The sequence below is a fragment of the Lineus longissimus genome, chromosome 11 (assembly GCF_910592395.1).
Source record: "Lineus longissimus chromosome 11, tnLinLong1.2, whole genome shotgun sequence".
Classification (NCBI taxonomy): Eukaryota; Metazoa; Nemertea; class Pilidiophora; order Heteronemertea; family Lineidae; genus Lineus; species Lineus longissimus.
In genome coordinates this window covers 15,165,487-15,187,560 of record NC_088318.1, presented here as the reverse complement: position 1 = coordinate 15,187,560, position 22,074 = coordinate 15,165,487, and the positions used below count along the sequence as shown (strand labels likewise).

At 42.6% G+C, this 22,074-nt stretch overlaps 3 protein-coding genes across 5 annotated transcripts; 2 read left to right on the top strand and 1 right to left on the bottom strand.

Annotated features, from left to right (window-relative positions):
- Nucleotides 1–4,460: 4,460 nt before the first annotated feature.
- LOC135495803 (cysteinyl leukotriene receptor 1-like) lies at nt 4,461–12,373 on the bottom strand. Of its 3 annotated transcripts, none has more exons than XM_064784740.1 (5): nt 11,714–12,373; nt 10,728–10,948; nt 8,907–10,388; nt 8,076–8,296; nt 6,227–7,745 (listed from the first exon to the last, which is right to left on the bottom strand). In XM_064784740.1, the coding sequence occupies exons 3-5, from the start codon at nt 9,341–9,343 to the stop codon at nt 7,249–7,251; spliced, it is 1,155 nt and encodes a 384-aa protein (XP_064640810.1). In that variant the 5' UTR covers nt 9,344–10,388; nt 10,728–10,948; nt 11,714–12,373; the 3' UTR covers nt 6,227–7,248. The 3 variants fall into 2 exon arrangements, 2 of the variants coding, with proteins under 2 accessions (XP_064640809.1, XP_064640810.1); XM_064784739.1 differs by lacking the exon at nt 6,227–7,745 and adding an exon at nt 4,461–5,351.
- Nucleotides 12,374–13,061: 688 nt separating this feature from the next.
- LOC135495303 (uncharacterized) lies at nt 13,062–15,902 on the top strand. The gene is made up of 5 exons (XM_064783767.1): nt 13,062–13,131; nt 13,459–13,674; nt 14,433–14,696; nt 15,117–15,359; nt 15,628–15,902. The coding sequence occupies exons 1-5, from the start codon at nt 13,119–13,121 to the stop codon at nt 15,900–15,902; spliced, it is 1,011 nt and encodes a 336-aa protein (XP_064639837.1). The 5' UTR covers nt 13,062–13,118.
- Nucleotides 15,903–16,121: 219 nt separating this feature from the next.
- Nucleotides 16,122–22,043, top strand: LOC135495302 (uncharacterized). Its single transcript, XM_064783766.1, has 13 exons — nt 16,122–16,188; nt 16,397–16,491; nt 16,886–17,036; nt 17,226–17,465; nt 17,927–18,145; nt 18,264–18,494; nt 18,800–19,021; nt 19,215–19,454; nt 19,788–20,000; nt 20,331–20,573; nt 20,940–21,143; nt 21,239–21,703; nt 21,883–22,043. The coding sequence occupies exons 1-13, from the start codon at nt 16,176–16,178 to the stop codon at nt 22,041–22,043; spliced, it is 2,697 nt and encodes an 898-aa protein (XP_064639836.1). The 5' UTR covers nt 16,122–16,175.
- Nucleotides 22,044–22,074: the final 31 nt, after the last annotated feature.

Genomic DNA, 22,074 nt, shown 5'->3' with positions numbered 1-22,074 from the left:
ATTCTCGTTTCCCACAGCAACGGACTTCAACAACTCCATTTATTGTGGCCTTCGCGTCGATTTTGAGTCCAATAAATGTCAACATATTACAGAAGTCAGCTTACATGTACATCATCTACATGACATCTTTCCAATTTCCTCAAAAAAATGAGGGCATCCTTTAGGACAAATGCCAGTTATATTCATTTAGTGTTGATCGGTTTTCAAGCAAGTCTAAACAATGTCAAGTTTATTTTCAAGAAGGTGTTATCGAGGTTACGGATGCTCAAGCTAAAGTCTAAGGACCACACGACCGTGATTCAGATAACCCAACTACTTTCAATAAAGATCTCAGTCATATATACTAATCTGTCTCATCATATCGCTGGCCAACTGGTAATAAAATGTTCGAAATATCGCACTTTGCAAGAGTCTACTTATTTCAATTCAAAAACAAATAGCGGAGGAACCAAATAGTGACTTCGCTAGGAGACGAAAACCCACGGGATCTCGATCAAGAGGTGACGAGCTTCCACTGGGCTTCCACTGGGATACCGCTATGCAGTTAACATACAGCTGTGCAATTGACAGACCATGGTTACATTCAATTCATCCAACTCGCATGCACAGTTCATTTGTACGGTTAAAAGTTTGCATTTTCGGATTGTAGTTTGGTCTGTTTCGGGTGTCGATCTACGGATACCCTACAGAACAAATTCTTGATGTCCACTCTAAAATACTGAAGAGTGCAAGAATATATAACGAAATTTGAAGCATAATTGAGAACAAGGACATTAGATGCAGAATGGACCCACTCTAAGAAAGAAGGAGCGATAGGTGAGGGATCAGGACCTGAAGTTTTTGCTATGTAAATTGACAAAACTGTGGCGTAAGGTGCATTGGTTATAAAGTAGACAACTGATACGACAATAATATTGGTAGTTATCTGCCTCTTTTGACGAGAACCAGTTTTTGACGATACTTGGTCATTTTTAGCAGCTCTCCCGACCCCTACCATGATGAACAGGTTTACGATAGGGATTATGGCAACAGGGGTGGCTGAATTGATGACGGCGACCCAAGGAAGAAAACTATCAATTATCCAGCCCGGAGCTCCTGCATTTCTCACCGAGCATCGCCCTCGTGGAATTCCCTGTGTCGTAAAGCGTATGCTTTCATATATGAAAAACGCCACAGCAAAAGAACTGCAGGCAAAAACAAGTAGGGTTACAAGCATGGCATACCTCCGTTCATTCAGAAATATCATTGCTACCTTTAGCGGATACCACACCGCAATACATCGCTCAATACTGTACAAGACAATGACATACGCCGACATGAACACGAAAACATTCCAGAAAAATATTCGAAGCTGGCAACCAAGATCTGTCGCACCGGTCGAAATGTTGATTTCTGCGTTAGTGATATAGAACAATCCATTATGAAGCCAACTTTGAAGGCTCATGACCAGATTGCCACTGTCCGACAACGCCAAGATGATGAGATAAACGGAGGCAGCGGCGTTACGCTTTCTCTGACGGATGAATATAATAATGGCCATCATGTTGCCACCCAACCCAAATATGATGATGGCCAGTACAGCATAGGCACTGAAATATTTCGTCAGAAGGGCGAGAACAGAAGGCGACTGCTCAGAATCTGCCACGGCATCTTGTGTAGTCGTCATATGGTTCATTTCGCTATATGTCGATGGAAGCCACATCCCACCACTAGACTCACTGTGCACCGTTTCCACTTTGAAATAAACTGTCCTACATGTGCTACCTACTGCTGATTTTACTACACGATAAGAATAGGAAAATGACACCTCGCTTTCAAAGTGAAACAATTGTATATCGCACAAAGTCGCCGCGCTCAGGAAGCTGAGAAGCAACATTACGGTATTATTTCATTCTATGATATCAAGTCTCAAATTAAGCAGTGGTATTTCATTTCCACACATGTAATTAGAGTCCATGTTAAAACTAGAGCCAAAAAGGCCCTCCATGTATGATATCATGGTGGGCGGTCAAAGATGTTACTTATAGAAAACTGGGTATAATTAAGGATTGTCTGCAGTCGTTATCATGACAATGCACAACCCACAATAGAGAGGAGATTCACTTAATCTCCTCAACATAAATTCAAAGTTGACGTTATTTTAGGTCTTTTTGGCCTTCTATGAAGATGGCAATATTACTTTCAGTGTAAATTAAACCAATGGCATTGTTTATAAATTACTCAGTACTACAGCGTCATCGCATAGTTTAACAGAGGAGGCAAGTGGCCTTGTCAAAGTAAAATGAAAGAGGTCTCACTTCATAATCATTCAATGTAATCCCTCAGGAGGAGAACAAAGCCAATAGCCCTACTATATAGTAGCACCGTTTCCTTAACGCCCATTGCCCATAGTTGTCTTTGCTGGTGATTTGCGTGTGTCAAATTTTGATTAAAAAAAGCAACGATGTTCTTAACATGAACAACAACTTCGTAAAACATCTTTTGCGTCTTTCCTGTATCTCTGTCCACCACCAATACAATATAAATAAAAATTCACCGCAAAATTAAAGGACCAAAAGTTCAAAAGTGACCACGCTTGTACCACGTAATTAAATCTTGCAAACGTGTCACGTAGATCGCCGAACAGTAGGGCAACTTCGGGTATCTTTATGACCAAATGGTACATTCTATATGGTAAAGTTATCAAGACATAAGCAAAGCTCACGAGTAGTAACATTTTAGTCAAGTATTTCGTATCTTTTTGTAGTTTCTGGCTCGACTGGCTTTTTCCCGATTCTAATTTGAACCTTTCAGTGACCGCCTGATTTAGGGTGACAATGATGACCACATTACAGACTAAGATGGTGAGGAAGGGGAAGACAGTCGCCACGACCACCTGGTAGGCAGATGTCAATAATTCCAAGGCGGGGTAACCAGGGATGTCGAAGGTTCCGAAGTAAATTCCTGCAAGAATAAACCAAGCATGTTATTGATAAAAATATTTACTATCATTTGTATCATTATTATTACTTTATTAACCACAACATTGGAGAAAATATTCATAACACAGAATGCATGAACATAAATGATACAGATGCATCAATGATAAGTATCTGTACACGCCTCTTAAATAAATTTAAATAGCTTAAGAACAAACAGGCAAGCAGGCACCACATAAATGGCTTTCATTTTGAGAGCAGCCGGACCATTTTGATAGCTCCTCTCTTTGACCAGCTCTGTCAAATGTAGGCCAATAAAACGAAAGTACCAACTACATTACCTAAAGCGGGATCATGTGTGGCCTTGCCAGTGAACAGAAGGTACAGATTTAGTATCAGGATGACGAGGGTTGTGACGATAACAAAAATCTTAGCTCTCTTGGTGGTACACAATCTAGAGGCCGCCATGGGGTACTTGACGGCTAACATCCTGTCAACAGACATCTCCGAAAGATACAGGCCTGACAGCATGGCACTTGTGTAGAGAATATATACGTGAAATCTGCGAGGTAGAATAATAAACTCATGAGTTTAACCCGTATGTCAAGACTTCATATTTGGGGTTACATTAGACTAAGTCTACGAATGATCCACGACACGTTGCATGCCAATTTTCACGTGCGACATTTCACTTGTCACAAGTACGTTCGTTTATTGTTGCAGGCTAGATCACATGACATCTGATCCCGGTGCCTGAACCCTGATGCAGATGGTCGGCACCCACCCTTCGCCCCAGTTGTCGACCTTGACCAAAACGCAGAAGAGGCGTCCTAGAACATAACAGAAGAGGCAAGTGGCTTGGTCAAGATAAAATAAAATAGGTCTCACTTCATAATCCATTCTGCGGACTCGATAATGCCGTCTCTCAGGAGGATAGAAAATCCAACAGCCCAGGCCATCTCTAATAGCAGAACCGTATCCGCTATGCCCATTGCCATCATGTAAATGCACGGCGAGAGCTTTCGGTTATGTCTCCTCGTGACTACCAGTATTGACATGAGGTTTCCGGGGACACCGAGTGCCACTGGTACCAGCCATCCGTACATATGAGGAAATAGGTTAGTGGTAGAGGGAGCACTCTCTCCAGTTGTCATGTCGGATTCGGGGTGTGTGTGAATTCCATTCCTCGTAGTATCTCCCGAAGCACCAGAGTAATGCATAGATTACGTCATTGTTGCACCGACAGTATCAAAACATGATGACTGCAGTGTCAGATAGAAAACAATCCCATGATATCTCTATGACTCAACGTTGTGCCGTTAATGGTCTGTGGAAGTATTGGCAGTGACCAGCGCTAGTCAGACATTGAATATAAGATGTTGTTGTTCTTCTGCGTTTGATATTAGCCACAAACTCTCAATTCTGTAGCTGTCACAAAGGCGGCAGTCAAGGCAAGTTCATTCAGCAATCCCCGCAGCCTGGTCTTCAATTCTGCTTAGGCTAGCTGGACACGTCTCTGTCGCCGTTGAGTTGAGATGTCGGGCCAACCTTGAATTTTGGCTTGCATGCGTGTCTATGAAGTACAAAGAATCGATATCAAAGCTCGCAGCTTTTTCAGCCACCTTGCCGCGTCGCTGTTTATATCAACGTCGAATATAAACTCCCACCACCGATATGGTTTGTTTGAAGCGACGATTATTTTTAGGCTTTTATAGAAACATCATGATAGAACTACAAATTTAGATATATCTAATTCGTTTAATTAAGGTATTGAGCATTCAGTGTTTGTCCGATATAAAAATAGTCAACTCATGCCAAAAGTGATCTTTCGTTAAATTCTGTTTCAGCCTTTTGATTAATTTGTTTTGCATTAAAACTTATCAAACGTGACACTGCAAAGCCATTCCCAAAGGTCACCTCCAAGAGGTTATTAAAAATCATTCCATGTACAACAACTTCGTAAAACATCTTTTGCGTCTTTCCTGTATCTCTGTCCACCACCAATACAATATAAATAAAAATTCACCGCAAAATTAAAAGACCAAAAGTTCAAAAGTGACCACGCTTGTACCACGTAATTAAATCTTGCAAACGTGTCACGTAGATCGCCGAACAGTAGGGCAACTTCGGGTATCTTTATGACCAAATGGTACATTCTATATGGTAAAGTTATCAAGACATAAGCAAAGCTCACGAGAAGTAACATTTTCGTCAAGTATTTCGTATCTTTTTGTAGTTTCTGGCTCGACTGGCTTTTTCCCGATTCTAATTTGAACCTTTCAGTGACCGCCTGATTTAGGGTGACAATGATGACCACATTACAGACTAAGATGGTGAGGAAGGGGAAGACAGTCCCCACGACTACCTGGTAGGCAGATGTCAATAATTCCAAGGCGGGGTAACCAGGGATGTCGAAGGTTCCGAAGTAAATTCCTGCAAGAATAAACCAAGCATGTTATTGGTAAAAATATTTACTATCATTAGTATCATTATTATTACTTTATTAACCACAACATTGGAGAAAATATTCATAACACAGAATGCATGAACATAAATGATACAGATGCATCAATGATAAGTATCTGTACACGCCTCCTAAATAAATTTAAATAGCTTAAGAACAAACAGGCAAGCAGGCACCACATAAATGGCTTTCATTTTGAGAGTAGCCGGACCATTTTGATAGCTCCTCTCTTTGACCAGCTCTGTCAAAAGTAGGCCAATAAAACGAAAGTACCAACTACATTACCTAAAGCGGGATCATGTGTGGCCTTGCCAATGAACAGAAGGTACAGATTTAGTATCAGGATGACGAGGGTTGTGACGATAACAAAAATCTTAGCTCTCTTGGTGGTACACAATCTAGAGGCCGCCATGGGGTACTTGACGGCTAACATCCTGTCAACAGACATCTCCGAAAGATACAGGCCTGACAGCATGGCACTTGTGTAGAGAATGTAGACGTGAAATCTGCGAAGTAGAATAATAAACTCATGAGTTTAACCCGTATGTCAAGACTTCATATTTGGGGTTACATTAGACTAAGTCTACGAATGATCCACGACGTTGCATGCCAATTTTCACGTGCGACATTTCACTTGTCACAAGTACGTTCGTTTATTGTTGCAGGCTGGATCACATGACATCTGACACCGGTACCTGAACCCTGATGCAGATAATCGGCACCCACCCTTCGCCCCAGGTGTCGACCTTGACCAAAACGCAGAAGAGGCGTCCTAGAACATCACAGAAGGGGCAAGTGGCTTGGTCAAGATAAAATAAAATAGGTCTCACTTTATAATCCATTCTGCGGACTCGATAATGCCGTCTCTCAGGAGGATAGAAAATCCAACTGCCCAGGCCATCTCTAATAGCAGAACCGTATCCGCTATGCCCATTGCCATCATGTAAATGCACGGCGAGAGCTTTCGGTTATGTCTCCTCGTGACTACCAGTATTGACATGAGGTTTCCGGGGACACCGAGTGCCACTGGTACCAGCCATCCGTACATATGAGGAAATAGGTTCATGGTAGAGGGAGCACTCTCTCCAGTTGTCATGTCGGATTCGGGGTGTGTGTGAATTCCATCCCTCGTAGTATCTCCCGAAGCACCAGAGTAATGCATAGATTACGTCATTGTTGCACCGACAGTATCAAAACATGATGACTGCAGTGTCAGATAGAATACAATCCCATGATATCTCTTTGATTCAACTTTGTGCCGTTAATGGTCTGTGGAAGTGTTGGCAGTGACCAGCGCTAATCAGACATTGAATATAAGATGTTGTTGTTCTTCTGCGTTTGATATTAGCCACAAACTCTCAATTCTGTAGCTGTCACAAAGGCGGCAGTCAAGGCAAGTTCATTCAGCAATCCCCGCAGCCTAGTCTTCAATTCTGCTTAGGCTAGCTGGACACGTCTCTGTCGCCGTTGAGTTGAGATGTCGGGCCAACCTTGCATTTTGGCTTGCATGCGTGTCCATGAAGTACAAAGAATCGATATCAAAGCTCGCAGCTTTTTCAGCCACCTTGCCGCATCGCTGTTTATATCAACGTCGAACTCCCACCACCGATATGGTTTGTTTGAAGCGACGATTATTTTTAGGCTTTTATAGAAACATCATGATAGAACTACAAATTTAGATATATCTAATTCGTTTAATTAAGGTATTTAGCATTCAGTGTTTGTCCGATACAAAAATAGTCAACTCATGCCAAAAGTGATCTTTCGTTAAATTCTGTTTCAGCCTTTTGATTAATTTGTTTTGCATTAAAACTTATCAAACGTGACACTGCAAAGCCATTCCCAAAGGTCACCTCCAAGAGGTTATTAAAAATCATTCCATGTACAACAACTTCGTAAAACATCTTTTGCGTCTTTCCTGTATCTCTGTCCACCACCAATACAATATAAATAAAAATTCACCGCAAAATTAAAAGACCAAAAGTTCAAAAGTGACCACGCCTGTACCACGTAATTAAATCTTGCAAACGTGTCACGTAGATCGCCAAACAGTAGGGCAACTTCGGGTATCTTTATGACCAAATGGTACATTCTATATGGTAAAGTTATTAAAACATAAGCAAAGCTCACGAACAGTAACATTTTAGTCAAATGGTTCGTATCTCTCTTGAATTTCTCGCTGTTTTTCCCTGATTCTAATTGGTTCCTTTCCTTGACCGCCCGATTAAGGGTGACAATGATGACCACATTACAAGTCAAGATGATGAGGAAGGGGAAGACAGTCCCCACGACTACCTGGTAGGCTGATGTGAATACTTCCAAGGCGGGGTAATCAGGGATATCGAATGTTGCAAAGTGAATTCCTGCCAAAAATAACAAAGCATGTTATTAGTGTCAGTATTGACTATTTGTATCACGTACAGTATCGCTATATATTGTCATTTTTAACCCCAAAATACATGTAGGAGAAAATGCTCATAACACAGAATGCATGGACATGAATAATACAAGTGCATCAATCGGTGTCTGTACATGCCTCTAAAAGAAGGTAAAAAAGCTCAAAAACAAATAGGTGAGCAGGCATCACAGAAATGGCTTTCATTCTGAAAGCAGCCGTACCATTTTGATAGCTCCTCTCTTTGACCATCTTTGCCAAAGGTTTTGACCAATAAACGAAAATACAAACCACATACCTAAAGCAGGATCATGTGTGGCTTTGCCAATGTACAGAAGGTACAGATTGAGTGTCAGGATGACGAGGGTTGTGACGATAACAAAAATCTTGGCTCTCTTGGTGGTACACAGTCTAGAGGCCGCCATGGGGTACTTGACGGCTAACATCCTGTCAACAGACATCTCCGCGAGAAACAGGCCTGACAGCATGGCACTTGTGTAAAGAACATATACGTGAAATCTGCAAAGTAAAATGAACTCATGAGGTTGGCCCGTTAGTCAAGACTTCATATTTGATGTCATGATCGCATTACAATAGGCTCATATAGTTACAAAGGATTCGCGATGTCGTATGTCAATTTCAAGTTCGTCATGTCACTTGTCACGAGCATGTTCGCCGTTCATTAACACAAGCTGGAACTCATGACATGACATGAGAGTCGCGTGAGAGAATAAAATGTGTGACGCATATGTAGCTCGGTGTTTGTTCGTTCTTCCTGTCACGAATTACAGGAGAAAATAACATAAGAAGTGACAACGATAACTCCATACATATACTGACACAGCCTTATAGGAGATGGTATAAATTGCAGTCTGATGCGGGAGTTTTTTTTGTAAACACCAACTACATGTACGATCAGTTCAAGCAAGGATTCTATAACATGTATTTATAGGACATCGTATATGAGAACTGTGACATCCAAAACGGGATGGTCGAGATGAAACGAACTACACCTCACTTCATAACGCTCCCACAACCTGCCGAACTACATAACAGCGAGGTAGGTGACCCGGCCGAGATGAAACAATGAACTACATCTCACTCCATGAAACAATGAACTACGTCTCACTTCATAATCCATTCGGCTGACTCGATAATGCCATCTCTCAGGAGGAGAGCAAATCCAACAGCCCAGGCCAGCTCTAATAGTAGCGCCGTATCCGCTATGCCCATTGCCATCATGTAAATGCACGGCGAGAGATTTCGGTTGTGTCTTCTAGTTGCTACCAGTATTGCCATGAGGTTTCCGGGAACACCGAGAGCCACTGGTGCCAGCGCTCCGTACATGTGAGGAAACAGGTTAATGGTAAAAGGAGCACTCTGTTTAGTTGTCATGTCGGAATCGAGGTGTGTGTGAATTCCACCCGTCGTAGCATTACCCAAAGGGCTCGAGGTCTGCATAGATTGCGTCATCAGTGCATCGACAGTATCAAAATATGATGTCAAAACTCGATATGACCATGGAAAAATGGCCCGTTCTTGCAAATTGAATTTCCCCAAGATCATACTAGCTGTAGTAATGGAATCTCGACTACGTAGCTGTCACATGTACCGGCGGCGGCGGCTCGGGCAAGTAGATCCAGCGATGCCAACAACATGGTCTTCATCTCTGCTTAGGCTAACTGAACACTTCTCTGTCGTCGTTGAGTTGAGATGTCGGGCCAACCTTGCATTTTGGCTTGCATGCGGGTCCATGAAGCAGAAAGAATCGATATCAAAGCTCGCAGCTTTTTCAGCCACCTTGCCGCGTCGCTGTTTATATCAACGTTGAATATAAACTCCAACCACCGATATGGTTTGTTTGAAGCGACGATTATTTTTAGGCTTTTATAGAAACATCACGATAGAACTACAAATTTAGATATATCTAATTCGTTTAATTAAGGTATTGAGCATTCAGTGTTTGTCCGATACAAAAATAGTCAACTCATGCCAAAAGTGATCTTTCGTTAAATTCTGTTTCAGCCTTTTGATTAATTTGTTTTGCATTAAAACTTATCAAGCCTGACACTGCAAAGCCATTCCCAAAGGTCACCTCCAAGAGGTTATTAAAAATCATTCCATGTACAACAACTTCGTAAAACATCTTTTGCGTCTTTCCTGTATCTCTGTCCACCACCAATACAATATAAATAAAAATTCACCGCAAAATTAAAAGACCAAAAGTTCAAAAGTGACCACGCTTGTACCACGTAATTAAATCTTGCAAACGTGTCACGTAGATCGCCGAACAGTAGGGCAACTTCGGGTATCTTTATGACCAAATGGTACATTCTATATGGTAAAGTTATTAAAACATAAGCAAAGCTCACGAACAGTAACATTTTAGTCAAATAGTTCGTATCTCTCTGAAGTTTCTGGCTAGACTGGCTGCTCCTCGATTCTAATTGGTTCCTTTCCTTGACCGCCCGATTAAGGGTGACAATGATGACCACATTACATGCTAAGATGATGAGGAAGGGGAATACCGTCCCCAGGACTACCTGGTAGGCTGATGTGAATACTTCCAAGGCGGGGTAATCAGGGATGTCGAAGGTTCCGAAGTAAATTCCTGCAAGAATTAATTAAGCATGTTATTGATGAAAATATTTACTATTATCATTATCATTATTTTATTACCCCCAATATACAGTAAGGGTAAATATTAAAAACACAGAATGCATAAATATAAATATTTCAATCAATATTATTCTGTATGCACCACTAAATGAAGGCAAAAAATGCTCGTGAACAAATACCCCTTTGTGTGCACAGTCCGATGCCCCCTACATCACGATCTCTGTAACTCAACACTGATGGTGACAACTTCATGGCAGCTGTAAGTAATGCTACTTTACAGTTCGTGAGGATTGATTGTGCGACCTATGGAAGGAAAATACGAACCACTTACCTAAAGCAGGATCGTGTCTGGCTTTGACAATGTACAGAAGGTAAAGATTAAGTGTCGGAATGACGAGTGTGGTGAGGATGACGACAGTCTTGGCTCTGATGCTGCTGCACAATCTAGAGGCCGCCATAGGGTATTTGACGGCTAACATCCTGTCAATGGACATCTCCGCCAGATACAGGCCTGACAGCATGGCACTTGTGTAAAGAACATACGCGTGAAATCTGCGAAGTAGAAGCATCAAACTAAACTCCATGTCAATATTTCGTAGTCGATATCATTTGATAATTAGGCCAGGTTTATATAGGATTCACGTGCGACATGTCACTTGTCATGAGCATGTTTGTTTTTTGACACAAGCTAGAAAAACATGACAGCAGCATGAAACGTTACATGTGTGACGCATGCGTAACCCTTTCGTTATGAAATTTGAATTAGTAGATTTCAACGTTAGCTTTATGTAAACCCAGCCGCTGGAGTCGTTTGGCTGTAGCCTATTGCAGGGGACAAAGAATAAATTTAAATGGACTACGACAAAATATCTCTGACAAGAAGCGAGGCTAGAACAACATATTCAAGTCATTCTCTTTATGTCAGGGTGTTCGAGGTTTTCGGTCAAATTTTGAAGGAGGGGCGTGATTGCAGCCATTTTGTTTTTGACAACAAGAGATGTCGGTGGTCTATCCGTAAGCCTGAGTACCGATAGATATATCAGTCGTTATGCCAGCCGTTAGAACATATCGGAGCTTCCAGCAACCCAAAGACTATTCACTGGTGCTTCGAACAACCGGGCCCTGATATGAATTAAGTGATTATCAAGTACAACATCCCGTGATGCCAATGATCGACCCCACCCTACTCCCGAGGTGTCGACCTTGAGACAAACACTCCTACAACCTGTCGAACTCCATAACAGCGAGGTAGGTGACCCTGCCGAGATGAAACAATGAACTACATCTCACTCCATGAAACAATGAACTACGTCTCACTTCATAATCCATTCGGCTGACTCGATAATGCCGTCTCTCAGGAGGAGAGCAAATCCAACAGCCCAGGCCAGCTCTAATAGTAGCGCCGTATCCGCTATGCCCATTGCCATCATGTAAATGCACGGCGAGAGATTTCGGTTGTGTCTTCTAGTTGCTACCAGTATTGCCATGAGGTTTCCGGGAACACCGAGAGCCACTGGTGCCAGCGCTCCGTACATGTGAGGAAACAGGTTAATGGTAAAAGGAGCACTCTGTTTAGTTGTCATGTCGGAATCGAGGTGTGTGTGAATTCCACCCGTCGTAGCATTACCCAAAGGGCTCGAGGTCTGCATAGATTGCGTCATCAGTGCATCGACAGTATCAAAATATGATGTCAAAACTCGATATGACCATGGAAAAATGGCCCGTTCTTGCAAGTTGAATTTCCCCAAGATCATACTAGCTGTAGTAATGGAATCTCGACTACGTAGCTGTCACATGTACCGGCGGCGGCTCGGGCAAGTAGATCCAGCGATGCCAACAACATGCTCTTCATCTCTGCTCTCCCTTGCCGTGCTTTTATAGTCTTCGTTGGTTTGAAAAGTCGGGGCAATCCTGCATGCGGTGTGTGTCCTGGCGTTAAAACGGGCGTCTATGGCAGTAAAAGAATCGTTCGACAACTCGCAGTGATATTTCTCATGTCTGGCGGCATCACTGCACGTATATGTATTTATATCTCTCAATCACCGTTAGAATATATTTACCCACCACCAAGGAGATTTTATTTTGAGCGAATTTTATTTTTAGGTTTTATAACCACACCTAGAAACTGCAGATGCAGATATTTCAAAGTGGCCAAAGAGGTTACAATAGACAAGATTACCAGCGTACTAGGCAAGATGCTTTTAAAAGGCTTTATACACCCTAACAAATTCATTTCAGAAATCGTTTCTGATCTTTCCTTAGGCGGAAACAAGTATAAATATAATAAGTAACCAAATTGTTTATTTTGGACTTACTAAAAGAACTGTTGTGAAGAATTTTATAAAAGAAAATAATTATTTCAAGGAAGGTCGTTAAGTGCGGATTACTAAACTACATTGTACTTCAACTAAGAATTTATATGTAGGCTATAGTTCTGAAATAATGTGACAAAATATTTTAAATGAAGAAATATTAATACGATGTTTAGACATGGAAATGTTGCTTAGCATTGAAATAATATTGGACGGTCAGTCAGATTCTCATACAGTAAATTCATCCCAGGAATGAAGATTTTTGTGCTCTGACACACTGAAATTACGATTTTCTGAAGAGTTTATCCTCTGATATTTTGTGCGTGGCTTTCATAGTCAGCATGATGTGTAGATGTGCTATCAAACTGTTTCTATTATGGCATCTGAATTGTGTCATCACCAATGGCCAAATGATGCATTTAGGTAAGTTTTCTTCTCGTTCTTTACATTACAAAGAGCGAAATGATGGTGGTTTTCATATAGCGCTTCTTAACTGACGAGGGTGTGTATCAAGCGTTTAACAACAACTGCCACTATCAGAGTCTCCACAGCACTCTGGGGTATCAGTGGCAGGCGTCTTCGTGTATGGCCTGATACTTATTACATGTATGTTGCCTAAATCCTTATTTGGAAGGTGTACTTTGTACGGTATTGCATCGCTGTATAATTGGATTGTTCCAGACTCCACGAAATAAGGCAACATTCTTCATACGAAACTTAGTTCATTGGATTAAAACGTTCCGGTTTCAGATAACTTAGCTCTGTACAAACCGACCGGGACCTACCCGGCGGCGACAGGTGGCGGGGTCTCGTGGCATGCAGTAGACGGCGACAGGCGGTGGATGTTCGACCAGAGGACATGCACCTCTATCACAATTGGCGAAGAAGGCACGGCGGTGTTCTGGGTGGACTTGATGGACGTCTACGATATATCTAATGTTATCGTTTCAGGAGAATTGGTTAACAGTAAGGATCTTATCTATTGAGTCATAACAAAACTTGCGACAATTTCTGCAAGGGGGTGTTTCCACCATTTGTCTTTTACGCAACTGGATTCTTCATCTCATCTCTGTATGATTTTCACATGATTTTGAAAGTGTCGTTGACCAAAAGGGGCTTGAATAAGTTGTAGATACAGACATTTATTTTCGAGGTGGAATAAGGAATAACGTGATTGGTAATATTCTAATGTAGCCAGGATCAGGTGACAACCCTGTTAACAAAGGTCTGCACTTTCTACTTTAGCTGCAAAATGCAACAATTTCAAGATCCTTGCTACAGATAAACTGGATGTCACCAATGACGGCCTTTCATACCACATCTGGAAGCATAACTTCACCGAATGTGCATCTCAGGGGAGTGCGGCCCTTCTTCCCCGTCAGGTGAAGCGCTATGAATGCCAAGAAAAGACCAGGGGTCGATATGTGGTCATCGTAAAATCTGGCCTGAAGGGTGGTGTGTTTGCTTTTTGTGAGGTTGAGGCGTATGACATGAATAGTTACCGTAAGTACTACCAAAAATGATTAAGGGTTACGTACACATCCGTCTTTGGTTCTTCACACATACACTCTGACGTGCTGTTGTAACTTGTAACCACAGGAGCCGTATTATGGTACCTCATAATATTTCTTTCTGGAAGGTGCTGTAGTGTCACGAATCGGTTTCCTTCCTGATATTTTCATGAGATAGTTACCGTTATCTTAGCTGGTTTGTTTGTTTTCTAGCAAATGTTGCTCTGAACAAACCATCCGCTATGATGACGAACTACCAAGGCGAAGCAAAGACAAAGGGATATAAGATATCTCGGGCAGGTAACGATGGACAGTCAACATTCCGGGTGGGAAACATGCAGAAAATGATACCGGATTTGACGTGTATACATTCCTCCAACGCAGGCTCAATAGAGGAGGAGTACTGGTCGGTCGATCTTGGCCGAGAGATGAGAATTCGACGGATTGTGGTCCTCAATGCCGGAGACGGATTTTTCAGTACGGTTTCATTTTAAAGGGGCGCTATAGGCAGGAGCTAGGTGTTAAATTGGTTGTCTTAAGGTGACATGAGTATACACAGTTAGGGGCCTTGATTCTGTTTGATTCAGCGATAACCATACAATGTATTCCTCACACCAGCATGAGTAATTCGATGCATTGTGAGATACTAACAGAGACCCCTATCGGCGACTTCGTGTAACTTCATCTAAGCTACCTGACTCCTGCTTATAGTCTACTTTTGAGTTATTATTCCGGTCTCTGGAATACTGATATAAGTATGTTTTTTTCGATCAAGTAATTTTGTTTTCTTGTTTGAATTACCTAGCGGCTTTTTACCTGCTTAGTATCAAGTATAGCAAATAAACCAATTGCCATCCATATTTGCTCCTACAAAACTTTTAATTTACTTTCATTTAGATATCGGCGGCTACTTGAAGAAATTCAGATACCTGATAACGTCAGAATTTCACCCATGGAATTTGGAAAAAACCGAGTTCTTTGAGTGCTTCCATCAGAGGACCCCGCTTACTGAGATGGAGCCTATTGAGGCGATTTGCAACTACAATGCCGTTGGTCGTTACGTGCTTCTTCTCAAATACAACGCCATGAGACAAGGCATATTGATATGTGAAGTGGAGGTCATGGCTGCTCCTGTTGAAGGTAAGTTGGCGGTTATATGTTCTTCCTAAAGTATGTACTAATGCGGAGAGCCAAGAGATACTCTCATGTGAAGTGGAGGCGTGGCGGTTATGTGCGCCTCCTTAAGTATGTTGTAATGCGCAGAGCCAAGACATACTGATCTGTGAATTGGAGGTTATGAATGCTCTTGTAGGTGGCACGTTGACCGTTATGTGCTTATCCTAGTATCTTCTAATGCACAGAACCAAGACATCCTAATATAATGTAAAATAGTAATTTCTTGTTTCAGAAAACCTTGCATTGAATAAGATATCTCTGATGAGCGGCGAAGTCGGCAAAAGGGTTAAGACCTCTGGAAAAGCCGTGGACGGTGTACTGAGTACCAAAACGGGAGCTGGGTCATGTATTCAGACACCTGGCGTCGACAAAACAGAATGGTGGATGGTCGATCTTGTTGGAGTGTACAAAATCAGGAATGTCGTTTTAGTTAATGTGGGGGAGACTCGTGAGTACACAGGATATCTCAGATATGCTCTTGTGTACTTTTTATTCACATTTTCCTAATCAATTATTGTCTTGATAAATGGTCTACTGCGGGATGATGCAGGAAATATTGTTTCAGGTTCCTGTCAAAAGCCGATGGGTATGGCCTACAATGTCAAGAGCATTCCAGATTCCCAGATAAGCGCCTCCTCCTCAGCAACCACCTACCTACCAAAGTATGGGAGACTGTGGAATCCATACGTAGCAGCAGGCACAGAGGTTTGGTGTGCAGGCAAGGCAGGGAGCCAGGAATACCTTCAGACGGATTTCAATAAGGCCGTGCGACTAACTGGGATGTCCTTGGCAGGTGAGAACTTGGTGACGATAGAGTTCTACCAGATACGTGTGTTATAAAAGGTTGAACCATAGAGGTTGTCATCCAACTTCACACTTGAACCTCGGTCTATCCAGCTGCCTATCCAATAATCGTGCAACAAGCCTTCTTGCTACGGTTTTGTAAATTGACCAACCCTTTTGGCTTAAATGTCTATCCTTATATGTATGTCTATTTGCAGGTGGCTGGCCTCAGTTCGTCACTACAGTTCACGTATCATACAGCAGAGATGGAAAGACGTTCGAATATATCAAAGACTATAAGGGTCAGAAACTGGTAAACGTCTACATGTGTAGTTCTAAAGGCATTTTGTTGTGACCAGTGAGGGAATGGTATCTGAAAATCAAATGGAAGCCGGTGTGGTAGGAATTCTGTCCGTAGGATAAAGAGTTTGGGGAAAATTAAGATTTATGAATTTTTAAGCAGATACAGATACGTCCCTTTATGCGCAAACCTAATTTTAGATAATAGGCCACATGTCGTACATGTATACTGCCAGTAACTTGTAAATCTATTGACGGCGGACAAGATTTGGGCATGAGGGGCGCAGTCGATTCTGCTAGTATGAAGGGCGAAACTCCCCGCATTGGCGACAGATCGCAAAACGGAAATCCTCGCCTGACTGATTGAACTTATCTCGGTATTGACTCTTAACAATGAATCATTCTAGGTATTTTCTGCTGTACCAGCAAAATGGTATGATGTGCGCTCATCCTGGTTTCCTAAACCGATACTGCTGAAAATAGTACGAGTTCACCCGGTTACCCATTCCGGCTGGCCTTGTTTGAAAGCAGAGTACCACGGGTGCGACCCAAATAGCGGTAAGAATATGTACGTTTATATTCATTCACATGGCCAACGCCCTTCATCCTTGTTTGCCGATACCATTGGCATCGAAAATATTGTAGTTTTAAAATGTACCATATTAAGTCAGTTCAGTTACTCGATACATTTGAGTAGACTTATCGCTTCAGAATCAGACTTATCAGAGAAAATTATCGTGCTTTCAGGAAGTACTATGGATAACTTCAAGATCCACACCTCATTAGAATTTGACCCGCACAACTATGCCAAGAACAAGTTCACACTGTGCCATTCACAGAAAGATGAATTTCCGCCAGCGTATATCAAGCCTTTCTATTGCAAAGGAAGACCACTAGCACGTTATGTCTCTCTCGAGAAGACTAGCGCTGGGCAGATCACACCACTGAAATTCTGCGAGCTGGAGGTGTATGGGGAACTGTTTGATGGTTAGTTATTAATCGTTTAGTAATTTCTAGGGTTTTAACTTTGGCAATGGAATAACCTGCTGGAGGAACGCGCACACTCTGAGGGAATTTATCGCATAGGGTTGGGCCCTCATTTTAGGGACCGTTCCTCAGTCCCTCAGACAAGGGTCTATCCACTACCTGATGAGGAAGTTTGTGGAAAATCAAAACTTGAAGTTACGTCTTGACAACACTTGCGCCAGATCCACTTAGATATACACTGTATGTACCGCAAGCCCGTCAAGAAAAGCGTTTCAGCTGCACACCGAACATTGATACACCATCACCGAAAAAATGGCGAGGGACCAGTGAGAGTATCTTTTCCATTACTGACAATATCAGAAGCACGAAAGGTATGTTTTCCAATCAAAGAGATCAAGCCGTTTCGGCTTTGAGTTTTATTCCTACTTTCAAACCTTAGAATATGAACGTATACATTTCAGGTAACCTTGCCTATGGTAAACCATCTGTCCAGAGCTCGACTTACTGGCATTACAATGCAGGCTTAGCTGTGGATGGAGACAGACGCTACAACTTCACCAGGGACGCATCCTGCTCGCAGACACTGGCGGGGAACAACCAGCAGAACTGGTGGAGTGTTGACCTTGGGGTGACTGTGGATGTTGGGCGGGTGGTCGTGGTCGTGCATCGTGATTGCGGCTGTAAGTATCACCATTAACCAGGACGACATGGTTTGGTAATGCGTCAGCTCCAGAAATATTTAACATTCCAGTCGTGCCAATCCCTTTCTAACATGTCTCACGTGCTATTCCTTTTCAGGCGAGTGTTTGCAGAAGTTTGACATTTTGATAACGGACCAATTCGATCCAAAGAACGTGGAAAAAAGCAATTACAAGTCATGCTACAGCCATCCAAGCGCTTTACAGTATGGCCAGGTGAAGAAGATATACTGCGGACCGGCAGCGAAGGGGCGTTATCTGGTGATTCAAGTCCCGGGCTCGGTACCATTGACGCTTTGTGAGGTGGAGGTGTACGAGAGGAATGATTTAGGTGAGATATTGATGTTTGCTCTAAAAGGAGGATCACCTGTACATGTAGGTCTATTATACATGGTGCATGTTAATTGATCATCAACCGCGTTCTTTCGTTTGAATCGGCCGGAGAGTTATGGCTTGCTGTCCCGGAGTGTGTACGATTTTGGTCAAAATGAAAGATGTACTTCCGAATCCGAAATTTATTGAAGTAGGTACACAACATCACTATCATTACGATGTTGTACGTATAGAGACATTGTAAGTAAGTTCGATTTTAAGCCATGATAAGACATTTCTTGGCATTTATCTTTACATCAATAGGAGATAACCTTGCCTTGGGAAAGCCCTGCAGTCAGAGTAGCGATGGTGACTCGCTCATAGGGCTTTGTGACCGGGCGAATGATGGCATGAGGCTGACCAACCTGAACCACGGCTCCTGCACCCTGACTGGCAGTAAAATGACAGAATCATGGTGGCACGTCGATCTGTTGTCCATCTACCAGATCAAGAAGATTGTGATTGTTAATCGTGGGGACACATTGAGTAAGTGATACAGTCCAGCTAGGAAGTAACATATTTCCACACACATACACCGCAATATATAGAAGCATGTAGCAGATAGGTATGTGCGTTGCACACCTGCCATATGTCAATTTTCACGATCTTCTCAGATGATTTGTCAATCCATATTTGAGATTATCGATTTGGAATAGTATTTTATTTTTCTATTAACAAGGTGACAGACTTAAAAACTTCAACGTGATTATCACAAAGATTTTCATCCCATTTGAACTGAGCAAGGTTCCGTCAACACTCTGCTTTTCCCAGCATGCGCCTCTCAAGCCGGGCGAGATCAAGACCATATATTGCCCGAATCGACCAATAGGAAGGCATGTTACAATCGTCAAGCAGCAAGGACAAATCGCTGAGCCGCTTACATTGTGCGAGGTTGAGGTCTATGGAACACCATCGGAAAGTAAGTTTTAAATACCTCAATGGGTTTGGGTTTCATGAAATCCTACCAAAATTAATCGAATGAAATCGGACACGCGTTTGTTACCAGCTAAGGGCCTTAAAGAACATTTGTCGGGATCTTATATAACCCAACTGCCATTGTAACTTTCCCACCAGGAACCTCGTGCATAGGCCCTACTATAGTATGTCGGCATCCGAGACTTTTGGTGAAATGACACTTTCACCCCGCCCTTCACCGAGCGTTGTTTGGTGAGCCAACCAATGCCGGCAGTGAGGTATTGAATTTAGAATTTAGACAGATAGATTAATGTACATGTATTCTAACATTATACAGACAACCTTGCCTGGCGAAAGACGGTCTATCAGAGCTCCGACTTGTCCGAACCAACAAAACACAAAGCTGTTGATGGACTTACAAGTCCGAGCTTTTTTGACGGATCGTGCGCTACCACCTCTTCCAGCCTGGCCAGGCAGTGGTGGAGTGTGGATCTTGACAAAACTTACAAAATCGACAGGGTCGTCATAACAAATAGGGCAGATTGTTGTGGTAAGGTTAATCATCATGTTCATGATTTTAGGAGTTCATATAGTTGTGTTGCTTCAAGAGCCCAACGCATTGTTTGTGTGAAGCAACTGCTCTCTCTCTCTCCGCTTTTTGTAGGGACGGCATTACTTTGCAAACCCAGCTACTCAGTCGTGATAGACAATAAATTTGCCTCGAAATACACTATACATTTACTAATATCTCGGCACTCGATCATGCATTTTAAAAACCTCCCAGCATGGCAAAATTTGATATGCACTACATATTTTGGCCCCTTTTTGATAACCACTCGAATTCGATTTACCTCGGGAGCAATGTTATCTTATCTTTCAGTCGAACGACTGCGGACCTATCGCATCATCGTGACCTCCTCCCTCAACCAGAGGGACATCTTAGCCTCAGCCTACAACCTCTGCAGCGACAAGAGAAGTTCCATGGGCGGAGATCTTATCAAGGTGAAATGTAAACCTGGGGCACGTGGTCGATTTTTGACCATTGTTAAAGACGACACCTTAGGAGAGCCACTGACTTTGTGCGAAGTCGAAGTATACGGAAAAGAACCTACATTGCAACCTGGTGAGAATAAAACAGAAGGACCAACTGAAATACATTGAAGGCAGAGAAAAATTATTTCTGACTTGTGCTGTCACTTCTATGGCTATGATGAGAAAATAACTGCATGTGGCTTTGAACACAATCTTCTATTATGACTCAACAGCTTCCAAACGAGAAAATTAGATTAAGGCATCTTTGGTGACGTTGGCTACCGTACTTAAATGTAAGTTGGAATTTCCTCATACCGCTTGATGGGTTTTTTCATTACCCGTCTCGTATTATTGGGAGTTTACTCGGAAGTATAGTGGGTTCGCTTGAAAGACAAACACCATTTCGTTGGCAAACCTTTCGTGAGAATTTTGTATTAATTCTATCCTCTCACTAAAGGTACGAATTTTGCTCTGGGCAAACCAACCACGGACAGTAATCCATACACAGTCACCTCTGATGCCGCAGTCGACGGGGATATCGGAACTGATATCAGCAAGTGTTTCGTTACCCCCGGGGTCGACGCAAAGGAATGGTGGATGGTCGACGTAGGAGGTGTTGTTGGTGTGAACAGTGTTGTGATAGCTACAAGCACGACATCAGGTAAGCTATCATTGTCTCACTACGTGTCTCATTATCTTCACGTCCGGGATTAAATAGATCGTAATATATAATTGATATTTTAATTTCACATTCAGACAAGAAAACGATGGTCCTCACGATATATCTTGTCCACACTTTCTCGTCAAGTGTCCTGAGCTCGTTAGGCTTGAAAATGGTAATCGCCACAACAACTGCACCACCAGCTACGAACGTTACCACTACTACAGTGACACCGGTAACGACGGCGAGTAGTTCTGGCCCGATCGCAACAACGCCAACACCAACGCCGGGAAGTGGGGTGAGAATATGTGGCCAGTTCCAGGGAGGAGCATCTGGGGGCGAGTTTCTTTCCGTACCCTGTACAACTGGTTCATCCGGACAGTACATACTGATTGTCAAGTCCAACGCAATGGGAAGTCCAATGATTCTCTGTGAGGTCGGGGTCTATGGCCCACCGGTAGTTATACCGCCAACAACAACAACAAAGCCTACATCCAAGTCTTCGTCAACTACTTCTGTCAGTCGGGCGCCAATCAAGGCAAGGAAAAGAAGGGAAGCAGGTACTTAAATAATGAGTTCAAGGTCTTTAAAAAGATTACAAAATCATGCGGGTGTCCTTTCAGACTGGTGTCCTTCGTAAAAATCGTTATCAACGGTTAACGTGTCATTCACTTTTTACTCCTGTATCATTCATGCCATGTCTTTTTTAAGCCAAGGGAAGAAGTTTTGTCTTTTTCAGGCGATGATGAAGCACCTAAATATCATCATTACAAAGCGTTTGACTTCAACATGACACGCACCTCCTTGTTTGGGGCCGGATTTTTCACAGTGGTCTTGCTGGTGGCCGCGACAACTATACATTGGAGGACTTGTACTAGACGCGCCAAGGCTAACAATTAAAATGCAGTCGGTTTAGAGCATGACACCCTAG

What these genes read in the sequence shown, in the direction of transcription:
- LOC135495803 (XM_064784739.1), bottom strand. Translation starts at nt 9,343, where the DNA reads ATGATCTTGGGGAAATTCAATTTGCAAGAACGGGCCATTTTTCCATGG. An exon ending in TCAGCCGAATGGATTATGAA is followed by an intron (nt 8,297 to 8,906) that starts GTGAGACGTAGT and finishes TTTACTTTGCAG; the next exon opens with ATTTCACGTATATGTTCTTT. An exon ending in CACACATGATCCTGCTTTAG is followed by an intron (nt 5,352 to 8,075) that starts GTATGTGGTTTG and finishes TTATTCTTGCAG; the next exon opens with GAATTTACTTCGGAACCTTC.
- LOC135495302 (XM_064783766.1), top strand. An exon ending in GTATGGGGAACTGTTTGATG is followed by an intron (nt 17,466 to 17,926) that starts GTTAGTTATTAA and finishes TATACATTTCAG; the next exon opens with GTAACCTTGCCTATGGTAAA. An exon ending in TAATCGTGGGGACACATTGA is followed by an intron (nt 19,022 to 19,214) that starts GTAAGTGATACA and finishes TCTATTAACAAG; the next exon opens with GTGACAGACTTAAAAACTTC.
- LOC135495303 (XM_064783767.1), top strand. An exon ending in TTCAGGAGAATTGGTTAACA is followed by an intron (nt 13,675 to 14,432) that starts GTAAGGATCTTA and finishes TTTGTTTTCTAG; the next exon opens with CAAATGTTGCTCTGAACAAA. An exon ending in CATGGCTGCTCCTGTTGAAG is followed by an intron (nt 15,360 to 15,627) that starts GTAAGTTGGCGG and finishes TTCTTGTTTCAG; the next exon opens with AAAACCTTGCATTGAATAAG.